Source organism: Malus sylvestris, chromosome 9, assembly GCF_916048215.2.
Source record: "Malus sylvestris chromosome 9, drMalSylv7.2, whole genome shotgun sequence".
In the NCBI taxonomy this organism is placed as follows: Eukaryota; Viridiplantae; Streptophyta; class Magnoliopsida; order Rosales; family Rosaceae; genus Malus; species Malus sylvestris.
In genome coordinates, this window is record NC_062268.1 from 29061722 (window position 1) to 29088360 (window position 26639).

Sequence of the window (26639 nt, forward strand, 5' to 3'; positions counted from 1 at the left end):
TTTTTTTTTTTAACCAACAGTAACTGTTTCAATATATATATATATATATATATATATTTTAGGGTAGTAATTGGCTCAAGTTAAAGTTTATAGGGGAAGTTGGCTAATTATAAAAGTTTAGGGGATAATCGGTTAAAATTAAAGTTTAGGGAAATTGATAGCTCTATACAAGTTCAGGAGGCAAATCGACAAATATCTCTAATTTGATTTATTTTTGGAAACATTAAAATTTTAAAAGAAAACAATGTTGGTGTTTGCATGTGGAATTGTCGATTGAATTGGTAGTTGGAGTTCTTTATCAATGAAAATACTGTGTCGGTAACATGACTCCGTACAACAAGTATCATAATATAATTGATTGAATTTTTTTTTCAAGTTTCCAACTAATGATATTATGACACTTAGTGTATCTATGTTCCTTAAAAATAATTGATTGAAATTTTCTTCTATTTGAATAATAATATCGCCTGTAATAAAAAGTAACAATAATAAACACGTGTCTAGTATTGTTGTAGGATCAAATAAGCAAAGATTGAAGAAACTTGAACGTGTATATTTTCCTTTAAAAGAACAATCCTTGCAATTTAGACACAACCAAGTCTTTCAGGCCAAAATGAACTTGAAAATAACCCATTCAACCAAAAAAGGGAAAATTTGACAAAAACCTTAATCCTTATCTAGCAAACGTAGAGTGCAGAGCGCCCGCTCGCATCGCTTAGGTACCATTTGGTACGTGGGATAGGATGGAACGCAGTGGGACGGGATGCACTCGTCCCACGTTTGGTGCGCCAATTTGCTTGAGACGCGTTGTTCTGTGGAACAAATTTTAGTTAATTTTTTGTGCCACCCTGCCCCTGGAAACAATTTGTGGAACAAATTTTAGTCTTTTTGAACAACAATACCCTTCATTTTTTTCATTAATTTCGCTATCTACCCTCTCTCCTGTAGCCTCCCTCTCTTCTACCCTCTCTTTTCTCATGTAGCCTCCTCCTCCTCCACCATAAACCCAGCAACCCAGGCTAACCCAATCCCAATAAACCCATCCGAACCCAACCCCACCTTCCTTTTGCTGCCTTCTTTTCCCTGCTAGTCCCACGACGAGACTGTCGCCCTCCGCCTCGAAAACCTCAAGACCACCCACTGGCAGGACGTGGCCAACACCGTCGCTCAAGGGATGGGACGACGAGGATTAGGCGGAAGATGTGAGAGATGACATTGAACTCATCGATGGTGGCTCAAGTAAGGTCGAACTCGTTGAAATGGATGGGTATGATTGTCATTTAATCCTTCATTCCATTCCGGCCTTTGCGTACACCAAACGTAGCATGGAACCTCCGTTCTATTTTGTTTCGTCTCGTTCTGTACCGTTCCGTCTGGTCTATGTGCCAAATAGTACCTTAGTGCCTTGTTGGCGATGAGACAGAGACCATTATCTTCAACCCAACAAGATCCTCTCCAAATCCTTTTGGTGAAGATTCTGGGGATCCGTGAATCATGTTCGTTCATCGTACATCGTGCGGTCAGTTTTTATTAGGTACAGTTTGTGTTTAATTTTAAATCAAAATATTAAAATAATTTGTGACCACATGATGTACGATGAACGGACAAGATTCACGGATTCCTGGGATCCTCGCAAAGAGGATCTGGATTCATCTTCAACCGCTCGCAAAGACCATGTTAAAACCAACTTTGCGTTCAATACAATGAAGGCATCACAACACAAAAAATTCAAATGCATATTCCAACCAAATTTGCCACCAAAATTGGGTGTGTATTCCATAAAGCATGTGTCTGAATCCTTGGCAATTTTCCCAACGTATTCAATGTTAGTTGAGAATTTATACGACTAAAGTATCCATTGGCAGGTGTTGATAAATCATCCGCTGGTTCGATAATATCTTTGCCTAGAGAGTGGTGTACACTTGTAAGTGCAATATAGTCGTTATGTAGTGTTTGCAAGGGATGACTAGGGATTCATAATCAACCACAAGCAATCTTGTTCAGAGATTTCAATGCATTCAATGGAATATTTGATCTTTTAGATGACAATTTCCGTATCTAAGTCCGGTTAAGGTATTATAGATCATAGTTTTCCTTAAGTATATTGGGGAAGAAATAAAAAAGCAGTGTACAATACTATAGACCATAGTTTTCCTTTTCAAAAAAAAAAAAAATTCATTCTTTTTAAGTTAATATCCATAGATTATTTTAAAGGTTAGAACAAATGGACATGGTGAAGGATAATCCCATAATAGAGTCTTTTCTATTTATCGTTGTTTAGACAATAATTCATGAGTTACACTTGAAAATTTACACATTCACACTAACATGGTTTGTGGGGAGTGACATTGAAGCACTCATTTTTCGTCTAAGTTAATTTTTAATTTTTGTTCTAAGTAAAGTAAAGTTAGTTATTGTTATAAAATAAAATAATAATTGTTTCACCCGAGATTGTACTTAGTAACTGGGTCAGTCCTGCCTAATCAACAGTGATTCTCGCGTCAAACAGTAGAGTCTTGGCATGTGGTAGGATGGTCAGTTGGTTTCGTAACCTTTTCAGCTCGAATTAGTAAGTCCTTAGGGGTGTCTACACCTAGTGCCCTAAAGTCTTATGGTTTGTGAGTCATTGACCTAAAACTCGTTACATGGGTTGAATCAAAAGCTTAATGGAACTGGCATTGCACGACCACTACTGTTAATAAAAAAAAATGAATGAGAAAAATCGAAGAAAGAAAAAGAAAAAAAAAGTTAAATATACAAAAGTGTGAAGTCTTAAATAAAGATGATGGTGGTAAGAGTTTTAGTCGAGTTTCCTTAACTATGTTTGTTCACTTTACACGAAAGGATATTCATGAATTTAAGTAGTTTTAAAAAGATGTTCTAATTTTTAACGTTTTCTATCACTGAGAACTTGAAAGTGAAAATTGTCTTACTCAATTTTTGTTCAAGTCTTTAGTTTGTTAGTTTTTATTTTTGTTTTGCTTGAGGACAAGCAAATAGCTAAGTTTGGGGGGGGGGGGGGGAGGGATTTGATGAGTCGATATTATACTAGATATTTTACCCTACTCTTAGTATTAATTTATTGGTTATTTTGTGTGAAATTTGATACTTTGAATTATATTTTCAATGTAGGATATTGGACTTCCTCTTAAGTAAAAAGTGATCAAACGGATGAATTATGGAGTGATTCCAATCAAAGTGTAACATCCCACATCGTCCAGGAGAGTGGATCTTATAAGCCTTATATGTATATTCCCATCTCTACCTAGCACGAGGCCTTTTAGGAGTTCGCTGGCTTCAGGTTCCATCGGAACTCCGAAGTTAAGAGAGTTTGGGCGAGAGCATTCCCATGATGGGTGACCCACTAGGAAGTTCTCGTGTGAGTTTCCAGAAACAAAACCGTGAGGGTGTGGTCGGGGCCCAAAGCGGACAATATCGTGCTATGGCAGAGTCGAGCCCAGAATGTGGTGGGGGCCACACTAACTGCTGCAATGTTTTTCCAACAGAATGAGGAATTTGATTTTACTGGAGCTAGTAAAAATTCCATATTAGGGAAATACCGAGCTTTAAAAACTTTGGACATAAGAAAATTCGGTTGTTGAATGATCCGCCAACCTTGCTTAGCTAACAAAGCAAGATTAAAAGCATACAAATCTTTAAATCCAAACCCTCCCTCATTTTTAGGCTTGCACATCTTCTTCCAACTCACCCAGTGAATACGTCTCTTTCCAACCTCTTTCCCCCACCAAAATCGGGCAACCATCTGATTCAACTCATCACAGAACATCTTCGGAAGCAAGAAAGTCTGCATGGTATACATTAGTATTGCCAGGGCAACAGTTTTAATTAAGATTTCCTTACTAGCATTGCTTAACAAACTCCCACGCCATCCATTCAATTTTTTCCAAAAGTGATATTTGATATAAGCAAATGTCTGTTTCTTCGGTAATCCAAGATAACGATCATGGTAATTAACTCTATTCATACCCAGACAATTAGCAAGCACTTGGGCATCCACTTCATTCACATTTGCACTAAATGACACACAACTTTTGGACAAATTAACAGCTTGCCCCGATGCCAATTCATAAGTATGTAGGACATTCTTTAGTTCACAACCATCCTGTAATGTACTCCTTGCAAAAATAAAACTATCATCTGCAAAGAGAAGATGATTAATACTTGGCGCATCATTACATACCTTTATACCTTTAGTCCAACCTTGGAACTCCCCTGCAGCCAACAATGCTGATAAACCTTCTGCACAAATCACAAACAAGAACGGGGATAACGGATCCCCTTGCCTTATACCCTGTTTAGGTTGGACAAAACCTACAGGCTCCCCATTGAGCTTGAAGGAATAGGGAACCGTCGTGACACACCTCATGATCTAGGTAATCCACTTATTGGCAAAACCCAACCTTCGCATAATTTGTTCAAGGAAAGATCATTCGATGCGGTCATAAGCTTTACTAATGTCCATTTTTAGAGCCATCACACCATTCCAACCACTATTCTTCCACTTCATAAAATGTGCAATTTCCGATGCCACCAAACAATTATCGAAAATTAATCTTCCAACAATAAAAGCACTTTGGGAGGGTGAAATGATATCCAGCAATACCACTTTCAGTCTATTTGTAAGCACTTTGGAGCAGATTTTGTAAATCACATTACACAAACTAATTGGTCTTAGTTGAGTCATGGAAGTTGGATCTACTTTCTAAGGTATAAGGGTGACATGCGTATAGTTAACTTGTCGAAGCGTACTCCTCATCGAAAGAAGATGTCGCACACTGTCGCATACATCAGAACCAACAACTGCCCAATGTTTTTGATAAAACCCATGTATCATTCCATCAGGCCCAGGTGCCTTAGTCGAGTGCATTTGGAACAAAGTCTCCTTTATTTCTTCATTAGAGAACGGCACAAGAAGACCTTGATTCATCTCATCCGTGACTTTTGGAACAACCAATCTTAGAATTTCCGAAACATCAACTACACCTGTTGAATCAAACAACTTCGTGAAATAATTAACAATGACCGACATCATACCATCTTTACTTTCCTGCCATTGCCCATCCTCATCAAACAATCCATGCAGCCCATTCCGCCGCTGTTTTCTAGTTGCTCTTTGATGAAAGTATTTGGTGTTTTGATCCCCAAGACACAACCAATTTTCTTTGGATCTTTGTTGCCAGAATGCCTCTTCTTGAGCAAGTAAAGAATGTAGACGAGTGTACAAATCATGCCTCTGAGCAATAGTAGTTTCAGTAAACGGTTTACCAAACAAAGTTTGCAATTTATCCTCCAACAACAACAACAACAACAAAGCCTTTTCCCACTAAGTGGGGTCGGCTATATGAATCCTAGAACGCCATTGCGCTCGGTTTTGTGTCATGTCCTCCGTTAGATCCAAGTACTCTAAGTCTTTTCTTAGAGTCTCTTCCAAAGTTGTCCTAGGTCTTCCTCTACCCCTTCGGCCCTGAACCTCTGTCCCGTAGTCACATCTTTTTAACCGGAGCGTCAGTCGGCCTTCTTTGCACATGTTCAAAATCACCGGAGCCGATTTTCTCTCATCTTTCCTACAATTTCGGCTACTCCTACTTTACCTCGGATATCCTCATTCCCAATCTTATCCTTTCTCGTGTGCCCACACATCCCACGAAGCATCCTCATCTCCGCTACACCCATTTTGTGTACGTGTTGATGCTTCACCACCCAACATTCTGTGCCATACAACATCGCTAGCCTTATTGCCGTCCTATAAAATTTTCCCTTGAGCTTCAGTGGCCTACGACGGTCACACAACACGCCGGATGCACTCTTTCCATCCAGCTCGTATTCTATGGTTGAGATCTCCATCTAATTCTCCGTTCTCTTGCAAGATAGATCCTAGGTAGCGAAAACGATCGCTTTTTGTGATCTTCGCTAGATTGCTCCGGTCATTAGTGTGGATAAGTATATAAATGGATAGAGATAGGAAAGCAAACACAAGATGTACGTGGTTCACCCAGATTGGCTACGTCCACGGAATAGAAGAGTTCTCATTAATTGTGAAGGGTTTACACAAGTACATAGGTTCAAGCTCTCATTTAGTGAGTACAAGTGAATGATTTAGTACAAATGACATTAGGAAATATTGTGGGAGAATGATCTCGTAATCACGAAACTTCTAAGTATCGGAGTGTGGTGTCGTCTTGACTTGCCTTATCTGTCTCATAGGTAGATGTGGCATCTCTCTGGAAGTACTCTTCCTCCATCCAGGGGTGGTATCTTTAACTGGTGGAGATGCACAAGGTAATGTATCAATTTCACTTGAAGCTTACTTGTAGTTTCAGGCTTGGTCAAGCGCGATACAAACCATGTAGTAGGAGTCCCCCAAGTCGCCAAGCTAGGGGGTCTGCTGAAAGAGGTGACAGACAAGGTAAGCAATCAGAGCTCCGACTGATTGTTCACCTTCTCCCCATCTTGCAGCAGCATGAAGGATAAAGAGAAGAAAAATGAGAAGAGATGATATGAGATACTTTTGCTTTTGAAGAAGTAACTTTCCACAGGCTTATTCTTGAACTGAGCTGGAGGGTTTTCTGGTTTCCTCCAGAGTATAAGGCCGACTGAAGAATTTGAGGGTCAAAACAAGTCCATCAAATCTAGAGTACGTTCCACCCTGCCGATATGGGATACTTTTGCTTTTGACAGAGTAATGAATGTATCGGCACGTGTGCTGTTACGCTTGTCTCCACATGCTTCCTTGTATCCTTCGTACTTGCCCTATCTGTTCCTCAAGCAGATGCGGAATCTTCCCTGGAAACATAAGATGTTGAAGATGAGTACTCGAGAGCAATGCCAGGTAAGTAATCAGGTAAGGGGTTCCAGGCAGTCAGTTCCTGGCTGGAAGCTTGATTCCAAGTGCTGACTGATTGCTCTCTTTCTCCTTGTCTTGCAGGTAAAAACAAGGCCAAAAGAAAAGACAGGGAAAAAGCATGATATGGGATACTCTTGCTTTTAACCCTGATGATATGAGATATTCTTGCTCTAGTATAGCTTGTTTGCAGAGGTATTATCGGGGGGAAAGAAAGCTGAATATTTCGAAAGGCTTCGTTGGGAGTGCCCTCTCAGATATGATGAAGGGTTGAGCATTTTTGCAGGTCTGCCTGTCCGTTGGGGATGGAGGTCGACATATATAGGAGTCTCCCTAACAACAAGTAGTAATGCTATTCCTTTACCCTGCTTGGTCATAGCACGGTAGTGGGAGCTGCCAGTTTCACATGTTTTAACTCTGTCAGAGCACTTTGAAAAAGTGGTCTGTGGTATCTGGCTCTCGAGATTCGGAGAACGATGCCTCTTCGATTTTTGAGAAAGCAATCATGCTGGGGGTATGACTCTCGAGATTCGGAGAGCAGTGTCTCTTCGATTTTTAAGGAAGTAATCATGTTGGGAGTCTGGCTCTCGAGATTCGGAGGGTGGTGCCTCTTCGATTTTGGAGCAAGCAATCTTGTTGGGAGTGTTGTCTCGAATGTGAGTAAAGGTTGGGCATGTTTGCTAGTCTACCTTGCCACGAAGCACAAAGGTTGACACACAGGGACTTTCCAATTATCCAGCAATGGTACTGTTCCTTTACCCTCTCTTCGATTTTGAGAAAGTAGTCATGTTGGGAGTCTGGCTCTCGAGATTCGGAGGACGGTGCCTCTTCGATTTTGGAGCAAGCAATCTTATTGGGAGTGTTTTCTCGAATGTGAGTAAAGGTTGGGCATGTTTGCTAGTCTACCTTGCCACGAAGCACAGAGGTTGACACACAGGGACTTTCCAATTATCCAGCAGTGGTACTGTTCCTTTACAGTTGTGGGTAATAATATGATAGCTAGACCTTCAAAATTTATGTGTCTAAACTTTTGTTAGTGCTGTTTCTTTGCTATTCTTTTACCTTTCTTGGTCAGAGCGATGTAGTGGGAGCTGCAAGCTTCACGTGCTCAACTTTGGCAGAGAACTTTGGCAAAGTTATTTGTGGTACCCATGAGCTATTGTTGCGTGTGGGAAGTGGGTGATTGAACAGTAAGATTCATGTGCTTTCTACTTCACCAGAAGTCTTCGACAGAATGCCCATAATATCTGCAAAGCTGAGTGTGCGTGTGACAGGTGTTGACAAGGCTAGAAAAGTAGGTGCCTCTTCGATTTCTGAGATCGGCCCTCGTGGTCTCTGAGCAGCCCAGCTTTTGAGAAAGCGAGCGCCTCTTCGATTGATTCGGAGAACGATGCCTCATCGATTTTTGAGAAAGCAATCATGCTGGGGGTCTGGCTCTCGAGATTCGGGGAGCAGTGTCTCTTCGATTTTTTGAGAAAGTAATCATGTTGGGAGTCTGGCTCTCGAGATTCGGAGGGCGGTGCCTCTTCGATTTTGGAGCAAGCAATCTTGTTGGGAGTGTTTTCTCGAATGTGAGTAAAGGTTGGGCATGTTTGCTAGTCTACCTTGCCACGAAGCACAGAGGTTGACACACAGGGACTTTCCAATTATCCAGCAATGGTACTGTTCCTTTACCCTCTCTTCGATTTTTAAGAAAGTAGTCATGTTGGGAGTCTGGCTCTCGAGATTCGGAGGACGGTGCCTCTTCGATTTTGGAGCAAGCAATCTTATTGGGAGTGTTTTCTCGAATGTGAGTAAAGGTTGGGCATGTTTGCTAGTCTACCTTGCCACGAAGCACAGAGGTTGACACACAGGGACTTTCCAATTATCCAGCAGTGGTACTGTTCCTTTACCCTTGTGGGTAATAATATGGTAGCTAGACCTTCAAAATTTATGGGTCTAAACTTTGTTAGTGCTGTTTCTTTGCTATTCTTTTACCCTTCTTGGTCAGAGCGATGTAGTGGGAGCTGCAAGCTTCACGTGCTCAACTTTGGCAGAGAACTTTGGCAAAGTTATCTGTGGTACCCATGAGCTATTGTTGCGTGTGGGAAGTGGGTGATTGAACAGTAAGATTCATGTGTTTTCTACTTCCCCAGAAGTCTTTGACAGAATGCCCATAATTTCCGCAAAACTGAGTGTGCGTGTGACAGGTGCTGACAAGGCTGGAAAAGGCTGGAAAAGTAGGTGCCTCTTCGATTTCTGATATCGGCCCTCGTGGTCTCTGGGGAGCCCAGCTTTTGAGAAAGCGAGCGCCTCTTCGATTTTTGAGATCGGCCTTCGTGGTCTTTGAGCAGCCCAACTTTTGAGAAAGCAAACGCCTCTTCGATTTCTGAGATCAACCCTCGTGATCTTTAAGCAGCCCAGCTTTTGAGAAAGCAAACGCCTCTTCGATTTCTGAAGCTTCGTCGAGTGCAGATTTTTATAGGGGCTGGCATTAAGTTCCAAAGCACACTTGAATCTCCACCAGTAGAAGCTTCATTCTTGCACTTCTAAGATCTTGATTTGTCCGACCTCTTCTCTCTTCAACACATTTGAAAATGTCTGGCCCCTCCGACCGTCGTTTTGACTTGAACCTTGTTGAAGAGGCAGCCCCGCCTTCTCCAGACAACATATGGCGCCCATCCTTCGTCTCCCCTACTGGTCCTCTTACCGTTGGGGATTTCGTGATGAAGAATGATATGACCGCTGCGGTGGTGGCCAGGAACCTTCTCACTCCCAAAGATAACAGACTACTTTCCAAACGGTCTGATGAGTTAGCTGTTAAGGATTCGCTGGCTCTCAGTGTTCAGTGTGCAGGTTCTGTGTCTAATATGGCCCAACGCCTATTTGCTCGAACCCGCCAAGTTGAATCATTGGCGGCTGAAGTGATGAGTCTCAAACAGGAGATTAGAGGGCTCAAGCATGAGAATAAACAGTTGCACCGGCTCGCACATGACTATGCTACAAACATGAAGAGGAAGCTTGACCAGATGAAGGAAACTGATGGTCAGGTTTTACTTGATCATCAGAGATTTGTGGGTTTGTTCCAAAGGCATTGATTGCCTTCGTCTTCTGGGGCTGTACCGCGTAATGAAGCTCCAAATGATCAACCTCTGATGCCTCCTCCTTCTAGGGTTCTGTCCAGTACTGAGGCTCCAAATGATCCCCCTCCGGTGCCTTCTCTTTCTGGGGCTCTACCGACTGCTGAGACTTCTCCTAAGCAACCTTTGTGAAGGCTCCCTCTTGTGTGCTTATTTTGACTCATGTATATGTACATATTTGTAGCTTATCGGGGATATCAATAAATAAGCTTTCCTTCATTTCAACGTATTGTGTTAAATACACCAAAGCCTTCTTCGCTAAGTTCTTTGAATTTTCTTTTGTTAAAGCTTGTATGTTGAAGCTTTCTGAGTGGAGCATGTAGGTTGGGGTAGTGTTCTCTTAATTTCCCGAATGAGGAAAACTTCTCGGTTGGAGACTTGGAAAATCCAAGTCACTGAGTGGGATCGGCTATATGAATCTTAGAACGCCATTGTGCTCGATCCTGTGTCATGTCCTTCGTTAGATCCAAGTACTCTAAGTCTTTTCTTAGAGTCTCTTCCAAAGTTTTCCTAGGTCTTCCTCTACCCCTTCGGCCCTGAACCTCTGTCCCATAGTCGCATCTTCTAATCGGAACGTCAGTAGGCCTTCTTTGCACATGTCCAAACCACCGTAACCGATTTTCTCTCATCTTTCCTTCAATTTCGGCTACTCCTACTTTACCCCGGATATCCTCATTCCTAATCTTATCCTTTCTCGTGTGCCCACACATCCAACGAAGCATCCTCATCTCCGCTACACCCATTTTGTGTACGTGTTGATGTTTCACCGCCCAACATTCTGTGCCATACAGCATCGCCGGCCTTATTGCCGTCCTATAAAATTTTCCCTTGAGCTTCAGTGGCATACGACGGTCACACAACACGCCGGATGCACTCTTCCACTTCATCCATCCAGCTTGTATTCTATGGTTGAGATCTCCATCTAATTCTCCGTTCTTTTGCAAGATAGATCCTAGGTAACGAAAACGGTCGCTCTTTGGTATTTCTTGATCTCCGATCCTCACCCCTAACTCGTTTTGGCCTCCATTTGCACTGAACTTGCACTCCATATATTCTGTCTTTGATCGGCTTAGGCGAAGACCTTTAGATTCCAACACTTCTCTCCAAAGGTTAAGCTTTGCATTTACCCCTTCCTGAGTTTCATCTATCAACACTATATCGTCTGCGAAAAGCATACACCAAGGAATATCATCTTGAATATGTCGTGTTAACTCATCCATTACCAACGCAAAAAGGTAAGGACTTAAGGATGAGCCTTGATGTAATCCTACAGTTATGGGAAAGCTTTCGGTTTGTCCTTCATGAGTTCTTACGGCAGTCTTTGCTCCTTCATACATATCCTTTATAGCTTGGATATATGCTACTCGTACTCCTTTCTTCTCTAAAATCCTCCAAAGAATGTCTCTTGGGACCCTATCATACGCTTTTTCCAAATCTATAAAGACCATGTGTAAATCCTTTTTCCCATCTCTATATCTTTCCATCAATCTTCGTAAGAGATAGATTGCCTCCATGGTTGAGCGCCCTGGCATGAACCCGAATTGGTTGTCCGAAACCCGTGTCTCTTGCCTCAATCTATGCTCAATGACTCTCTCCCAGAGCTTCATTGTATGACTCATTAGCTTAATACCCCTATAGTTCATGCAATTTTGTACGTCGCCCTTATTCTTGTAGATAGGCACCAAAGTGCTCATTCGCCACTCATTTGGCATCTTCTTCGTTTTCAAAATCCTATTGAAAAGGTCAGTGAGCCATGTTATACCTGTCTCTCCCAAAAGTTTCCACACTTCGATTGGTATATCGTCTGGGCCTATTGCTTTTTTATGCTTCATCTTCTTCAAAGCTACAACCACTTCTTCCTTCCGGATTCGACGATAAAAAGAGTAGTTTCTACACTCTTCTGAGTTACTCAACTCCCCTAAAGAAGCACTCATTTCATGTCCTTCATTGAAAAGATTATGAAAATAACCTCTCCATCTGTCTTTAACCGCGTTCTCTGTAGCAAGAACCTTTCCATCCTCATCCTTGATGCACCTCACTTGGTTTAGGTCCCTTGTCTTCTTTTCCCTTGCTCTAGATAGTTTATAGATATCCAACTCTCCTTCTTTGGTATCTAGTCGTTTATACATATCGTCGTAAGCCGCTAACTTAGCTTCTCTGACAGCTTTCTTCGCCTCTTGCTTCGCTTTTCTATACCTTTCACCATTTTCATCAGTCCTCTCCTTGTATAAGGCTTTACAACATTCCTTCTTAGCCTTCACCTTTGTTTGTACCTCCTCATTCCACCACCAAGATTCCTTTTGGTGTGGGGCAAAGCCCTTGGACTCTCCTAATACCTCTTTTGCTACTTTTCGGATACAACTAGCCATGGAATCCCACATTTGGCTAGCTTCCCCCTCTCTATCCCACACACATTGGGTGATTACCTTCTCTTTGAAAATGGCTTGTTTTTCTTCTTTTAGATTCCACCATCTAGTCCTTGGGCACTTCCAAGTCTTGTTCTTTTGTCTTACTCTTTTGATATGTACATCCATCACCAACAAGCGATGTTGATTAGCCACGCTCTCTCCTGGTATAACTTTGCAATCCTTACAAGTTATACGATCCCCTTTCCTCATTAGAAGAAAATCTATTTGTGTTTTTGACGACCCACTCTTGTAGGTGATCACATGTTCTTCTCTCTTCTTAAAGAAGGTGTTGGCTAAGAAGAGATCATATGCCATTGCAAAATCCAAGATAGCTTCCCCATCCTCGTTTCTCTCCCCAAAACCATGGCCACCATGAAAACCTCCATAGTTGCCTGTCTCCCTGCCCACGTGTCCATTTAAATCTCCTCCTATAAATAACTTCTTACTATTATTTCCCCAGGAATGGAACGTTCCAAGCTCTTCACCCATTTTAACAACTGAACTCTCGTCGCCTTGATTTTTTCCATAACTTGAAACATAGGAGAGCCATGACAGCTAGTAGACCAACCTGCCTGCATCGCTGTCTCACACCCCTTACGAACTGACCACCCATCTTCATATCAAAAACTCTTTTTAAACTTTGCTATTTGTCTGACCTCCCACTCTAACAAGATCGGAATATGATCCGAAGATATCGGCTTCAAACGGACAAGTTTAAATCCAGGAAATAAGTCCACTTTTGTGTAGCCAGCCCTTTATCCAACCTAACTTTAATACCACCATTCCTTGTCGTTACCCAAGTAAACTTGTTGCCAATAAATCCCAAGTCTTGCAATTCACAATTAGCTAAAGCATTCCGGAAACCATCCATTTGTCTCTCGCTTCGAACATCACCCCCCATTCTTGTTCAACTGTTTGAAAAATTTCATTAAAATCCCCCAAACAACACCACGGTAATGACGAAGTTTCCTTAAGACGTTGCAGCAAATCCCAAGACTTATAACGATCAGCTTCAACAGGATAACCATAAAAAAAAAGGTTAGTCTCCAATGATAGACCTCTCCTACCCCGCCCACCTCGGGATCAATATGATTTGATGAATATGATCGGTACCGTGAACATAAAATCAAACTGCAACTGTGATTTTAACCTCTCCCTATGGTCCCTGGAGCTAAAATAACAAGTAACCAACAAAACAGTAGGAAAAAGGTCGATGCAGACGTGGCATAATCTGAAGGGTTGAAAAGTCTTCCACCGCCAAGATAAATTCTGATATAAATAAGGTCAAAGTCCCTTCCTCCGGTTTTGAGAGACGCCTCCAGCTGCTGCTGCTGCTGCTGCTTCTTCTACTATTTCTTCTTCTCCAGCGTGACATAGAAACCATCAATTAACCATGGCGGACGACGATTACAACGAAATGGACATTGGGTACGAGGATGAGCTAGTCGAGCCAGAAATTGAGGTGAGGATTTTACTTTAATTTTGTCTCCTGCTTCTTTTAATTATACGATAATTGTTGTTAAAATCTTTGATTAACAAATTTACTGGAGCACATGTATTGACAAATAAAAGAAATTGATTTGAACCTGCAACTTAGTAATACGGTCTGGTGATATTCTATGAGGTCTTAGGTGTGAATTTCATGGATACCATTTTATTCCTCAGGCCTTAGTGTAAATATTGTTTTATAAATGAATAAATTTGAAGAGGAATAATTGGATGATGGACAGGAAGGCGCATAAGAGGATGTGGATGCGGAGAACGCTAACATCTTCCAGGCGATGCCATTGAAGATGATGACAAAGAAGAACAAGCCCCGGTGGAACGACCTCGAAGAACATCCAAATTTATGACCAAATATGAACGTGCTAGAATATTGGGCACTCGTGCTGTGCAGATCAGGTATATTTCTATATCAATTTCAGTTTTGAATCTTTGTTGTTGGTTAATTTGAATTGCAAATTGATTGAATGGGTATTTTATATTTGTGATGAGCAGCATGAATGCCCCTGTGATGGTTGAGTTGCAGAGTGAGACTGACCCACTTGAGGTACCATTCTCCTACACTTATATATGTTCGAAAGCTATTTGACAAATGCATATAAAGTATAACTATTACTATGTTAATCTGCTGCTTTACTATGGACGTGCACAAAACAAGTGCTTACATATTGGATTTTCTATCCGCTTCCATGTGCCTTCAAAACAACTCCTTTTTATAATTTGAGCCATAGGTAAATGGAAGAACGGCCAAACCTTATAGCATAATGCAATTGTAATCAGAAACCCAAAAGTTTCCGAGGGCTTGTGCCACTGTGTAACTCTCGGAAAATGGCCCGAAATGGCGTGTTGTGACTTGTGACTATGTGCGTATTATCCTTATATAGCATCTAATCGTACATTAATCCTTACTTTTAAAAGCAAAATTGAAGTACATGAGCGCACTTTACATTGATGCTCAGTTTTTCTCTTTCTACTTTTGGCTTTCTTTGCTTCTATAGAGAAGTTGATTACCCGTATATTAGGATACCATCCTTCGTATTGTCATGTTGTGAATGATTTTCTGTAGAACATAAGAAAACAAGTATGGTAATTAATCCGACTTGCGAGATCTCAAATGGTTAGTACTCTAATGATACAATGGGTAGCTTTCCCATATGCTACGCTGTATGATCTCTTTTATTATGAATTGCGTAGATTGCTATGAAGGAGCTTCGTGAGCGGAAGGTACCCTTCACCATTCGCCGCTACCTGCCTGATGGAAGGTGCAGTTTTCATTTAAAGCATTGTATATTTTGCTTTTGCAGTGATTTCGAAACATTTTAATCGGGTGTGAAATTTTCAGTTATGAAGATTGGGGAGTAGATGAGTTGATTGTGGAAGACTCGTGGAAGAGGCAAGTGGGAGGCGAATGATCATCTACGCATGGAAAATGGTTTCTGATGTTGGTATTTTATCTATAAATTTCCCGTTTAGATCTGCATCTGTTGACTTGTAACATTTGTAACATTTTACCTATAAACTTACATGTTGAAAGACTTTTTCTGTCATCTGTAAATGTTTTGATACACTGTACAGGACATCAGAAATTTAAGGATGCCTTACTTGAGAAAGTTCAGGACATCCTATGTTCGGGGTGTGATTCAACCATTTTTAGATTTCTTTTATTGTTAAAGATGAGAAATAAAATACTCAGTACTACGGTCTGTTGGTATTCCTTGAAGTGAGAGGTCTTAGGTTTGAATCTCATGGATGGTGAATTCGTTACCAAATTAGGTTTTTATTGTGTGGCTTAGCCGAACTCTTCATTTCCTTAATGTAAAAATATCGATGTATTAAAAAAAAAAAGAGAAATGAATTTACTGCAAGTGAAACGAAGGTGAGTAGTAGGATTGGACTTTGCAAGATAAAAAAGGAACTAAAATTGCGGTTTTGGGTTGGAACTTATCAAGCCGGGTAGATAATGGTTGGATCCGTTAATTACCTGTTTTCGTTCAAGGTGAACCTGCAACAGCCAATACCAATTTATCTCCACGCTCTGTAATTGATTGGCCCAAGCCCCTAGAGGGAGTGACGCAAGGCTGACGTCAACCACTATTGAGTAGAGACTCACAATTCTATCATCAATTTTAGTCTCGATACATATTTAATAAGCGTGCTTTTACAAACACACAACAACACATTACAAGGGTTGCCATATGTGTTGATGCACAAAATCAGCGAGACTTTGGAATAACGTAACGTGTCAAGTTTGTGATCTTTGCTCGGTTGGTCCAGTCACTGGTGAAGATAATATGTAAAGAGATAGAAATAGGGAAGCAAACACAAGATGTACGTAGTTCATCCTAAGCTTGGCTACGTCCACAGAGTAGAGGAGTTCTCAATAATAGTGAAGGGTTTACACAAATATATAGGTTCAAGCATATTCATTATTAGTGGGTTCTAATGACTAGTTTAAGTACAATAACAACATTAGAGATAAATTGTAGAAGAATAATCCTTTTTATAGTTGAGGAGAGTTTCGAGCTTTCGTTCGTGGTTGATGTGGGACTCTATGAGCTTTTATTCTGACGTTGACATGTGTTGTGTTGTGATTGGTCTCCTGGGTGGAGGGAAGCTCTTGTGCTCCAGCATGGGTGTCTTAGCATGAACCCCTCAGTGGGCTCTTGAAGGTATGAACTTGATTGATACTTGGTAGTTTCGGGATTAAGGAGTTTGAAATGAGTGAGATTAAGGAGTTTGAAATATTGCCTAGTTTCCGGCGCCGGTGACGGTCGCCGGAGTCTGGAGGTTGAAGATGATGCGTGTGGGCCGCGTGTGAGGCCGTGCCCTCCCCGGCGCGTGAGCTATAGGAATTTTTTTCTAAAAATATCACGATGTTCGTGAGGTTGAGTTGATCACTGTGGTATATTCATATACCCATTTTGAGCAATGTATGAGAAGTTATTAGTTAGTTTTGTCTATGTGCTTTAAAATAACGTTTTTATAGTTTATTCGCATATAGGTGAGACTTATCCTGAGGACGAGCGTATCCACGGGTGAATCGGGGGCTAAGACCCTTCGACTTATCAGTGAGTGGGCTTTTGTTTTCAGTATACAATTATATACGTGATATAATTCCCAGAAATGTGTTTTAAATGAAAATATGCTTTGAAATAATATGCCAAATGCCATTATATTTTGAATATGCATTTCATGGTTGCATATATATATATATATATATATAATTGTGGTGCTGTGGAGGCACATGTAAGTACAGGTAAGTTATGTTTGGTATAAGTGAACTACGAACGGCTTGATCCCTGTTTAGGGTACGTAGGCAGCCTAACGAAATGTTAGGTGCAACCATACAATATATGACATGAAATAAATGAGATATAAGTTTATTTGAAGAATTGAGTAACATGATGAACATGTTTGGTTGGATATATGAGATGTGATTAAGAAACGATGAGCTCATAAACCTGCACCTCGGGTGATTGCGATTTAGCCAGAGAGAGTTGGCACAGGCCTGTATGTTATGTCACCTCCCGCACTATATGCTCACATTGGATCCAATTAGGTGCACAGTCTTGTCGTACAGACCACTATAGGTGGTTCCAACTTGTAAGTGACTAACGTATTATCGCACAGCTAGTATTGAGAAAGTAGAATTGAGCATAACTGTATCTTACCCAATCTTGTCGTACGGACCTTTTTAGTGGTTCCGACTTATGTGCAATATATTGCCGTATAGGTCATAGTAGTGACTTCGGCTACATTGAGTTTGAGCTATGAATTCAGCCATACAGACTACTCAGGAGTTCCAGCTAACATGTCATACTTCTATGAAATCATTATTACCTGGATTGTTACTTATTATATTTAGGCATGGCATACATATGAAAATGATTATGTGAAGCATGAATTGAATTCTGGGAAAATTTTACATGTTTTACAGCGAGGGGTTATATATGTTGATAAATGAAATGATTTTGTAAAACATTTGTTTTTGCCCACTCACGTTTTTTGTTTTGCGCCCCTCCAGGTTTTAAGTAAGATTGTTGTTGGTGGCTAGAGAGGACGTTGGCAGTTCTGACTTACCCATATTATAGTAGGACATTCCTGGTACTGTGTAACTAGTACTTGTCCTACTGGACTGCACCTAGACTTTATGCTCTGACTAAGAGTGTTACTATTGTACTTAACTCCTACCACTTTCTGTTTAGAAGTGCACACTAGTAATATGGTTTTTAATTATTCGTATGTTTGCTATATTTGTCGCTTCCGCACTATGCACATGGCTACGTCACTCTCACGTGACGGCCAACATGCCTTGACCTTGGTCGGGGTGTGTCAGGGCGCCTCAGAAATTGTGAGTTTCTTTGTTGATATTTTAGTTGTCATGTACATAATAGTATTTTGCAACTAATTGTTTTTATGTATTTGTTGCATAGGGTGACAAAGCAATGGCAATTTACAAGATAAGAACTACACCAAAAAATCAAGCTTTTAAGTTGCATCATGCTTGGAACATCCTCAAGGATTGTCCGAGGTGGGGAATTGATGCGGACCAACAATGGGAAAGATTATTTCATAGTGAAGCCCCACCCCCAAATGATGTTAATGAAGGTGTAAATTTTGCCGACAATGAAGGTGTCGAACAAATGACCCCAACTTCTTTTGCAAGGCCCCCGGGTAGAGATAAGCAAAAGGAAGCAAAGAGAAAAGGGAAGTCCCAAGATCCAATACGTGCACAATTTGCTAGCGAAATGGTAAGAATGAATGAAAACCATATCTCTTGGCAAGAAGAATCGGCCCAAATGCGTTTGGCCATGAAGGAACAAGGGGATAGGGAGCAAGAAAAATTCGAAATTAATTTGATGATGGAAGACCTTGACAAATATACTCCAGAGAGGAAGAAATACTTACGTGGTAAGCAAAAGGACATTTTACGAAGGGATGCTACAAGGAGTATATTTCAAGATGACGATTCATCTCACTATCACCCAAGTCCATCACCAAGTCAAGATGGTGGATATCATTATTAAGTTTATGAGTTTTCGATTGTATTAAGTTTATGTGGTTTATTAATTGTTTTTTATTTTTTTTAAGTTTATGTGATTTATTAATTGCCATTTGTATTAAGTTTATGTGGTTTATTAAATGTCATTTGTATTAAGTTTATGTGGTTTATCATGATTTTCATGTATTGATTTAGTGATTTTTCAAAATTTATCAGAATTTAAATATTTTTAGGTTAAAATGTTCATATAATTAATTTAGGATGGTCTACATAATTTTTTTTTTAAAAAAAATTAGCCTTAATTCATTTTTTGATAATCTTGGGCTAAAATTTTAGGCCAGAAGGGTTTGAGCAGAAAAACTGTTTCTGGGCTAAAACCTAAATTTTCTGGGCTAAATATTTTTAGGTTTTAGGTCACCATTGGAGATGGTCTAAAAATCAGCATAGGGAGGAGGGCCTGACCCACCAACAATCAATAACGAACCCTAAATCAAAGATGTTGCCCCAAATCAAGGGAAAACCCTTGGGTGGGAGAGGTGGTGGGGTCATATTTCAAAATTAGGGCGGAGGCTCCTATGAAGTCATGAAACACTGGTTGCCCAAAAGGGTGTGGGAGAAGATAGGGATGGGCAACGATTATGGCGGGCGGGTAACCGCAGTTATTTACCCATAATTGTTTATGTTCATAACCGCATAACCGTTTACCTGTTGGGTAATTGCATAAACGGTTATATCCATACCCATAACCGTTTATAAACGGTTAACCATACATAAAACCGTGTACCCATTTAACCATAACCGTTTACCCATTTAACCATAATCATTTACCCGTTTTTGAACCCATTTATCCTTTTTTTACCCATTTAACAATTTTTTCACCTATCTACATGTTTTTTTAACAACTTGAAAATTACTTAAAGAAAATTTTGTCATAATTTTCTTTTTCTGACAATTAAACACCGTTATAGGTACATTTTAGTATGCATTTCCCTATTTTAATCATTTAAATCCTCATACAATTCCAATTATTGAAATAATAGTTTACGAACGATATTTTTCTACTACACCCAAGCAAGTATTTAATTATAATCCATATGATTACAAAGTAAAGCTTCTAAAAACAAAAAGTAATCATTATCTTGAATACTAGATGATTCAAAGCTCCAAAATATTCCGAAACTAAACACTTTCGAACACTAATACTTTAGCACGTTCAATCACAAAGTCTCGTCAACTCGTTGTCACCAAAAGAGCCTTACAAAAGAAATGACTACTGATATGAACTCACGACATGTTGCAGGTGAGGTGGGCAGCTTAAATCCCCCAGAATCCAAAGGTTCAAAGCAAAAAGAACAGGATTGTGATTCCACAAAAAAATGAACGTATTTTAGTTCTTGTAGTTGGAGGCCTACCAGATAAGCAATGCCTGGAAACTGGTATGATAAAACATGAAGGGACAAAGACCTATCTCGACCTTTGCAAATCAAAGAACAAGATCGAGCTTATCGTTCCTCGTCGTGCTTCAATGAGACTAGCTGGATATGAGCGGGGGACGGGATGTTTGAGACTCTAAGTCTAGAGGAGAGATTGAAACTTTATGGTTTTTATTATTATTTTTTAATTTTACATATAATAAATTAAAAGGAAAACTAATGAAAAGGGCTTGAAAACTTTGAGTTTTAATGATAAGGACAAAATAAAGGGTAAAGTGAATAGTACCAGGATTGACTTTTTAGTAGGGGTGGGCGCGTGCGGTTTGGTGCGGTTTCGAGTGAAACCACAACCGAAATCGAAACTTTTTGCGGTGCGGTGCGGTGCGGTTTTGAAGCCAAAACCGAAATGAAACCAAACCGTTTGGTTCGGTTCGGTGCGGTTTCAAACGGTTTCGGTGCGGTTTCAAGCGGTTTCAAACTTAAATACAATCCCCCAAAACATGCACCCACTCTCTGCGACCAAACCCCTCTCCTCTTTCCCCAAAATCCCAAAATCACGCCCCCAAATCTCTGCGTCCAATATGAACAAATCAAAACATCAGTAAACCGAAAGTGAGAACCAATAGCAGAAATGTTCTAATCATGCAGTCTAAGCCACTCAGAGTTCGCCATCACTATTCTTTAACGCAAAATCTCACTGAAAATGTATGTAAACGAAAAGAACACCATTTTCAGCTACAACCTTACAAATGCAAACACATAAATGGCTTTGCTGCAGAATTTCAGCTGAAACTAACAGAGGCTGGGCAAATATAAACAAACAAATCCAATCTCAACCTCTCTCTCACCGGAACTCTTCTCTTCTTCTTCCTCTCCCTCCCCGCCCTCATCCTCCTTCAAATCCAGCGTCTGCAACTCACCAGCTCCGTCCTCCTCCTCCTTCAAATCTAGCTTTTGCAACTCACCAACTCCGTCCTCCTCCACCTTCTCTGTCGAATCCAGCTTCTGCAACTCATCACATTATCTTTTAAGTTTGGAAATCAAACACGACACGTTACATGTTGCGCGGAGGTTTAGTTCCACCAGTTGAGTCTCCGGCTGTTGGGTTCAACACTGAGTCGCTGGCAAGAGAACCGTTCCCTCCTCCCTCTTGAGCCACAACTGGGATCTTAACTGCCGCTCTTTCCATCTCCTTCTCGAGCTCTTCCTCCTGTCGCAGTGCAGTGAACTGTTTGTCTAGGGAACTGGCTGCTGCCAGCCATGCAAGAACAATCACCAGTAGTACTCCTCCGAGGTAAGGTGTTGAGTTGGCGAGTGATCCGAAGGTTAAAATCATAAACTGCTGAATCAGAGCACCACCAGACTTCCCCAATGGGTTGCAGACAACATCAATGGCCGCCTTTCCTTTAAAACCTATAGCAAGAATTTAACAAGGAATGTAAAGACAAAAGGCCTTAAAAGGAAACTCAAATTAGAAAACTCGAACTTTTCCCGGTTTCGGTTTCGGTGCGGTTTTGAAAACCCAAAACCGAAACCAAACCGTTTTGTGTGCCGCGGTTCGGTTTTGAAACCGAAACCGTTTCAAAACCGCAAAACCAAACCGTTTGGTGCGGTTTGATTCGATTCGTGTTTCGGTTTCGGTTTTCGGTTTCAAGTGCCCACCCCTACTTTTTAGTGTAAAAATGTGGTTTTTCGTTAAAGTGAACAGTACCGGGAGCTTTTCGTTAAAGTTCCCTAAATTAAATGGGTAAATGGATACCCGTTGTAACCGCGGGTAATACCCATAACCGTCCATTTAAATTTCACGGATAAACGGTTATACACATAACCATTTATTCGTCTAAACGATTACCCAAAGCCATGAGTATTTTGCCCATCCCTAGGAGAAGAGGTGTTGGTTGCACTGATGAAGAGACAGGAACAGAAAAATAAGAAGGGAAGGTCGCCGGAGGAAGCTAGCTAGAGAAAAAAGGAGGGGAGGAAAGACTTGATGAAATTGAGGTTCCACCATAAAACCAATTGACAATATAGGGAGTAGCCTAAGACCATATAAACACATAGTAAACCTTGTCCCTCATTGATGTGGGACAACTCTCAACACATCCCCGCACGTGTGACGGATTTTCAAGCATACACGTGGACAATAACTGGGTGACGTGGAGTGCGTGTAGCCGTTTGACTTCACATGAGGACAACCCACTCAGATACCATAATGAAATTGAGGTTCCACCATAAAATCAATTGACAATATGGGAAGTAACCCAAGACCATATAAGTACATAACAAACTCTGTCCTTCACCAATGTGGGATAACAAGTTGCAGCAATCCTAGAATTTTTCATTTTTTTTTCTTCCAAAATATTATAAGTTGCCACAATCTGTATCATCAATATCCCATATACATGTAATCACAGACAACAATATTATATGGTGTGGTACAACCTTTTGACACCATTCGCCAAACGTTATAACAATTTTTTTTTTCTTTTGGGAAAAACAATAATATATTAAAATGCCTTTGTAAATTGTAAGATGGTAATTAGGGAGTAGCTGAAATGCTTTTATAAGCCTTTCTAGTCCCCAAAAAGGTAGACTGTCATCACGAATCCACCAACTGATCATCTTTTTAATTACAATTATAAAGAGAGAAAACTTGATTCAACGGACCAGTGAAGCTACCAAAATAGTGGCAAACAAACGACACTTCAAATTTCCTGCCGTTGTAGTTCACGGCCCCACCATACCCGCAGTTAAAATTCAAATGCCCCTAACGGCTACAATAGATAGAGACCTCAAACCCCGGATTCCATTTTCAAGAACCAAGAAGCAAACCGAACCCTAAACCCCAAAAATCGAAAGTCTTCTCCACAAATCTCTTAAGTAAACCCAGAAATCTTTCCCTTTGAATTGAAACCATAAACCCTTTGATCCAGAAACTGCTATCTTTCATTAATACCCAGAAAATCTGATCGTAAACGCATAAATAAAACCCATTAATCAAAATCTGATCTGATGGATTCAACGGCTATATCGACATCAACGACAACACCCCCTTATCATCTTCATTCTCGGTCCGAGCCGCCGTCCCGAGCCAAGTCAGCCTCACGCCTTGCCCAGTGCGAGCATGTCCCTCATCTCTCTCTCGGCCTCATAAAATCATCACCCAAGATGACTCCATCGCCTTCCACTCATTCCCTCAAATCTTCCGAGTCGCTACCTCTTCGCGAGCTACTGCTTCTTTCGCCTTCCCCTTTACGAAAAAGATCCAAGACCCGTCTCACGGATCGCCTTGAAATGGCTGACGATCCTGTAGTCGAGGTTCCAGGGCTGCGCCGTAAGTGCAAAAGCAGAGGCTCGCAGATGGGCCTACTGGGTGCCTCGCCGAGGAACCGGAGGTCGAGGAGGAGGTCGGAGAATGAGGTTCGAGAAGAGAAAGTCTCGGGCTTGGTGGAGGAGGTTGCGAAGCCAAGAAAAAGGCGGTCCAAGAAGGAAAAGCTGGACTTGGTTCTCAGTTTGCCATCCCCAAGTTCATCATCAAGTAAGTCCCAAATGGAAATTGCTCTCTTTTCTTTTTCGTTCTTTGGTCTTTACATGTTTCTCAGGTTCTTGTGTTTTCACTGTTTGGTTTTGCAGTCGATGATGAGTATCGGGGTAGTCTTGATCGAATTGGGCAGCTCATGACTGATCTGATTATGTGGAGAGATGTTGCAAGGTCGAGCCTTTGGTTTGGTTTGGTGTCGCTCTTCTTCCTTTCCTCTTGCTTTGCCAAAGGAATCAACTTTAGGTAACTACTAGTCTACTGCTACTCTCATTCACTTTTCCCACATTTTTCCTATTTTAATTTTAGCCTATAAAAAAACATCTAATCTTAACCATTTCAATCATTTCAGCATTTTCTCAGCGATTTCCCAAATTGGACTTTTGTTTTTGGGTGCTTCATTTGTCTCCAATTCAATATGTCAAAGGTACTTGTTGTTTCCCTTTCGGCCACTCTTTTCTTTGTTTCAGGGGGCTTTATTTGTATCCAATACTCATTCTTTTATTTCGGCTTAATTCACAGAAATAATACCGAAAAGAAGTGTGATCTATTACTCAAAGAAGGTGACATTCTAGGTGTGGCCAAAAGGATACTACCTGCTGTAAATCTTGCCCTATCAAAGACGAGAGCGCTTTTCTCAGGAGAGCCATCCATGACGCTCAAGGTAATGACAAACAAAACATTAAGGCAGTGTTTGAATTCGGAATTGCTTGCTTTGCATGATTAGTAATGGAAGCTCAACTTTTCTGAGTTACAGGTAGCTCCATTCTTTCTTCTGGGAGCAGAGTATGGACATCTTATAACATTTTGGAGGCTCTGTATGCTTGGTATGCCCAACTTCTAATCAACCAACTCTGTTGTTGATTATTTTCTGTTGCTTTACTTGTTTCGTGTTATAATGATGATCATGGTGCTAACTCTTTGTGTGAAATGATGGCTAGCTTTTTTTATCAGCTTCACAATCCCAAAACTATACTCATGCTACTCCATTCAAATCAACCAAAAAGGTATCCACAATCCACCAATCTACTTTAAAGTCTATTGAGTCTGTCGTTATAACTCATCAGTGCTGCGTGTTAAACTGAGTGTAATTTTGGTATGCAGTTGACTGCTTGAAATGGTGGGTGTTGGAAGCATGGGGGGCTTGCTCACACAAAAGGATTGTAGCAGCATCAGCAGCCACAGCTTTTTGGAATCTGTCTTCTGTCAAAACCCGTATTTTCACAGGTAATTTTATCGCACTGCAGAATTTTCTGTTTCTGGAACAATCCACTTTCAAAGATGCTGAAGGAAAAAACACCTCACTATTGGTTTTGCCTTAATTTGTAATCTTTGAAACCTTTACCAACTCGTGGTTTGCTGACTAGTAACATAAATAGATCAATAAGATGATCAAATTACAAGGTACAAATACTTCCGTGAGAACTAAAAAAAGTCATTCATGTTATAGCTTCTATTTGCAGTCTCGTAGGAGAAACAAATGTTGCTTTTGCCTAAAGATTCTTCCAGCATCATTGTGATTTACAGTAACTATTGATTCTTAAGTGAGAAGTTGTATATTACCTTTGCAGCATTTATATCTCTTGTAATTCTTCGATACTGCCGGCAACATATGGTGCAACCGATGGAGACTGAGGAAGCAGAAGTGGAGCAGGAGCAGCATCACCAGGCATTAGCAGTAGCTGGATTGGTGGGAGAAGTGGACGCAGACAGAAAACAAGAGCAGAAACAGGCATTAGTAGTTGCAGAAGTGGCAAGCAACAAGTAGTTTCAGTGACAATGTGTTTGTACCTGATGACAACAAATATTAACTGATCAATAACAATATTTTTACATCTAGAAAATAGTAATTGTTTCAACTTCTTTCATTTTGGGTGCCCTCATCGTCAGCTGTGGCAATTGCTAAAAATCGGAATATCAAGGGATTCTGCTTAGATTTTTCCGTGTCATAGACTCATAGATGACAATGACAGGACGTATGTCTCAATAAATTGAACCAGAGCGAAAACATTTAACTAGAGCTATATATTTGCCACACCATCGAAGTTAACGGTGACACATTATTACCTCAAGATCTAAGAAAATGCAGATAACTCCTCCAACTTGAATGTTCTCATATCCTGCAGAGCATATGCATAATTTTAAAAAGTCCAACCCCTCTTCTTCTTCGACCCAACTTGCCAGTGAAAACCAAATGACCCTCGAACGGATTTGGAAGAGTGCAGGGAAGAGGGAATAGAAACACAGTGACAACAACATAAACGAGACCCCCGAAAAAGAAAAATGGGGAGAGAAACGCAGACGGAGTAGATGATTGATATTGGAGCTAATTAGTGAAGCAAACGGGAGGAGACTAGCTGGTGGAAACTTAACTAATCATAGCTAATCTTCCCTCAATACTTCCATATATCCATCAATGTCATCCTTAATCTTCTCTGATTTCTTCACTGAACTTGTATGCAAGATGCTAGAACTGTCCAATAATTTAAACAACTCTATAAAATAAAATATAAAGAAGAGAAGATATAAGGTTAACTCTGTGTATACGTATACTCCATATACATATGTGTGTGTGTGTATATATATTTATATATGTATGTATGTATGCATGTACTTCTACAACCTTCATATGCAGCACCTTCATATATGCTAAAGTTCACATCACAAATGATTGACAGGATCACATGAGGAAGATCTTCACGGGTCAAGGATTAACTGGATCCAATCATCCAAGTTCTAAGTAAATTGTAGACGAAAAGGTACTAGACAAACCA

The 26639-nt window shown here is 40.6% G+C and overlaps 1 protein-coding gene and 1 pseudogene across 1 annotated transcript; both read left to right on the plus strand.

The window, feature by feature from the left end:
* Window positions 1-13698: 13698 nt before the first annotated feature.
* Window positions 13699-15439, plus strand: LOC126583192 (DNA-directed RNA polymerases II, IV and V subunit 6A-like; annotated as a pseudogene).
* Window positions 15440-23100: 7661 nt separating this feature from the next.
* Window positions 23101-25709, plus strand: LOC126583187 (reticulon-like protein B17). Its single transcript, XM_050247505.1, has 8 exons — window positions 23101-23865; window positions 23961-24111; window positions 24218-24292; window positions 24388-24529; window positions 24623-24692; window positions 24807-24872; window positions 24970-25092; window positions 25437-25709. Exons 1-8 carry the CDS (start codon window positions 23340-23342, stop codon window positions 25631-25633), a joined length of 1350 nt encoding a protein of 449 aa, XP_050103462.1. The 5' UTR covers window positions 23101-23339; the 3' UTR covers window positions 25634-25709.
* The last annotated feature ends 930 nt before the right edge of the window (window positions 25710-26639 follow it).

Bases quoted from the DNA above. Each gene is read 5' to 3' on its own strand.
- LOC126583187 (XM_050247505.1), top strand. From the start codon at position 23,340: ATGGATTCAACGGCTATATCGACATCAACGACAACACCCCCTTATCAT. The intron at 24,112-24,217 runs GTAACTACTAGT...CAATCATTTCAG, and splicing joins GCCAAAGGAATCAACTTTAG to CATTTTCTCAGCGATTTCCC. The intron at 24,293-24,387 runs GTACTTGTTGTT...CTTAATTCACAG, and splicing joins TCCAATTCAATATGTCAAAG to AAATAATACCGAAAAGAAGT.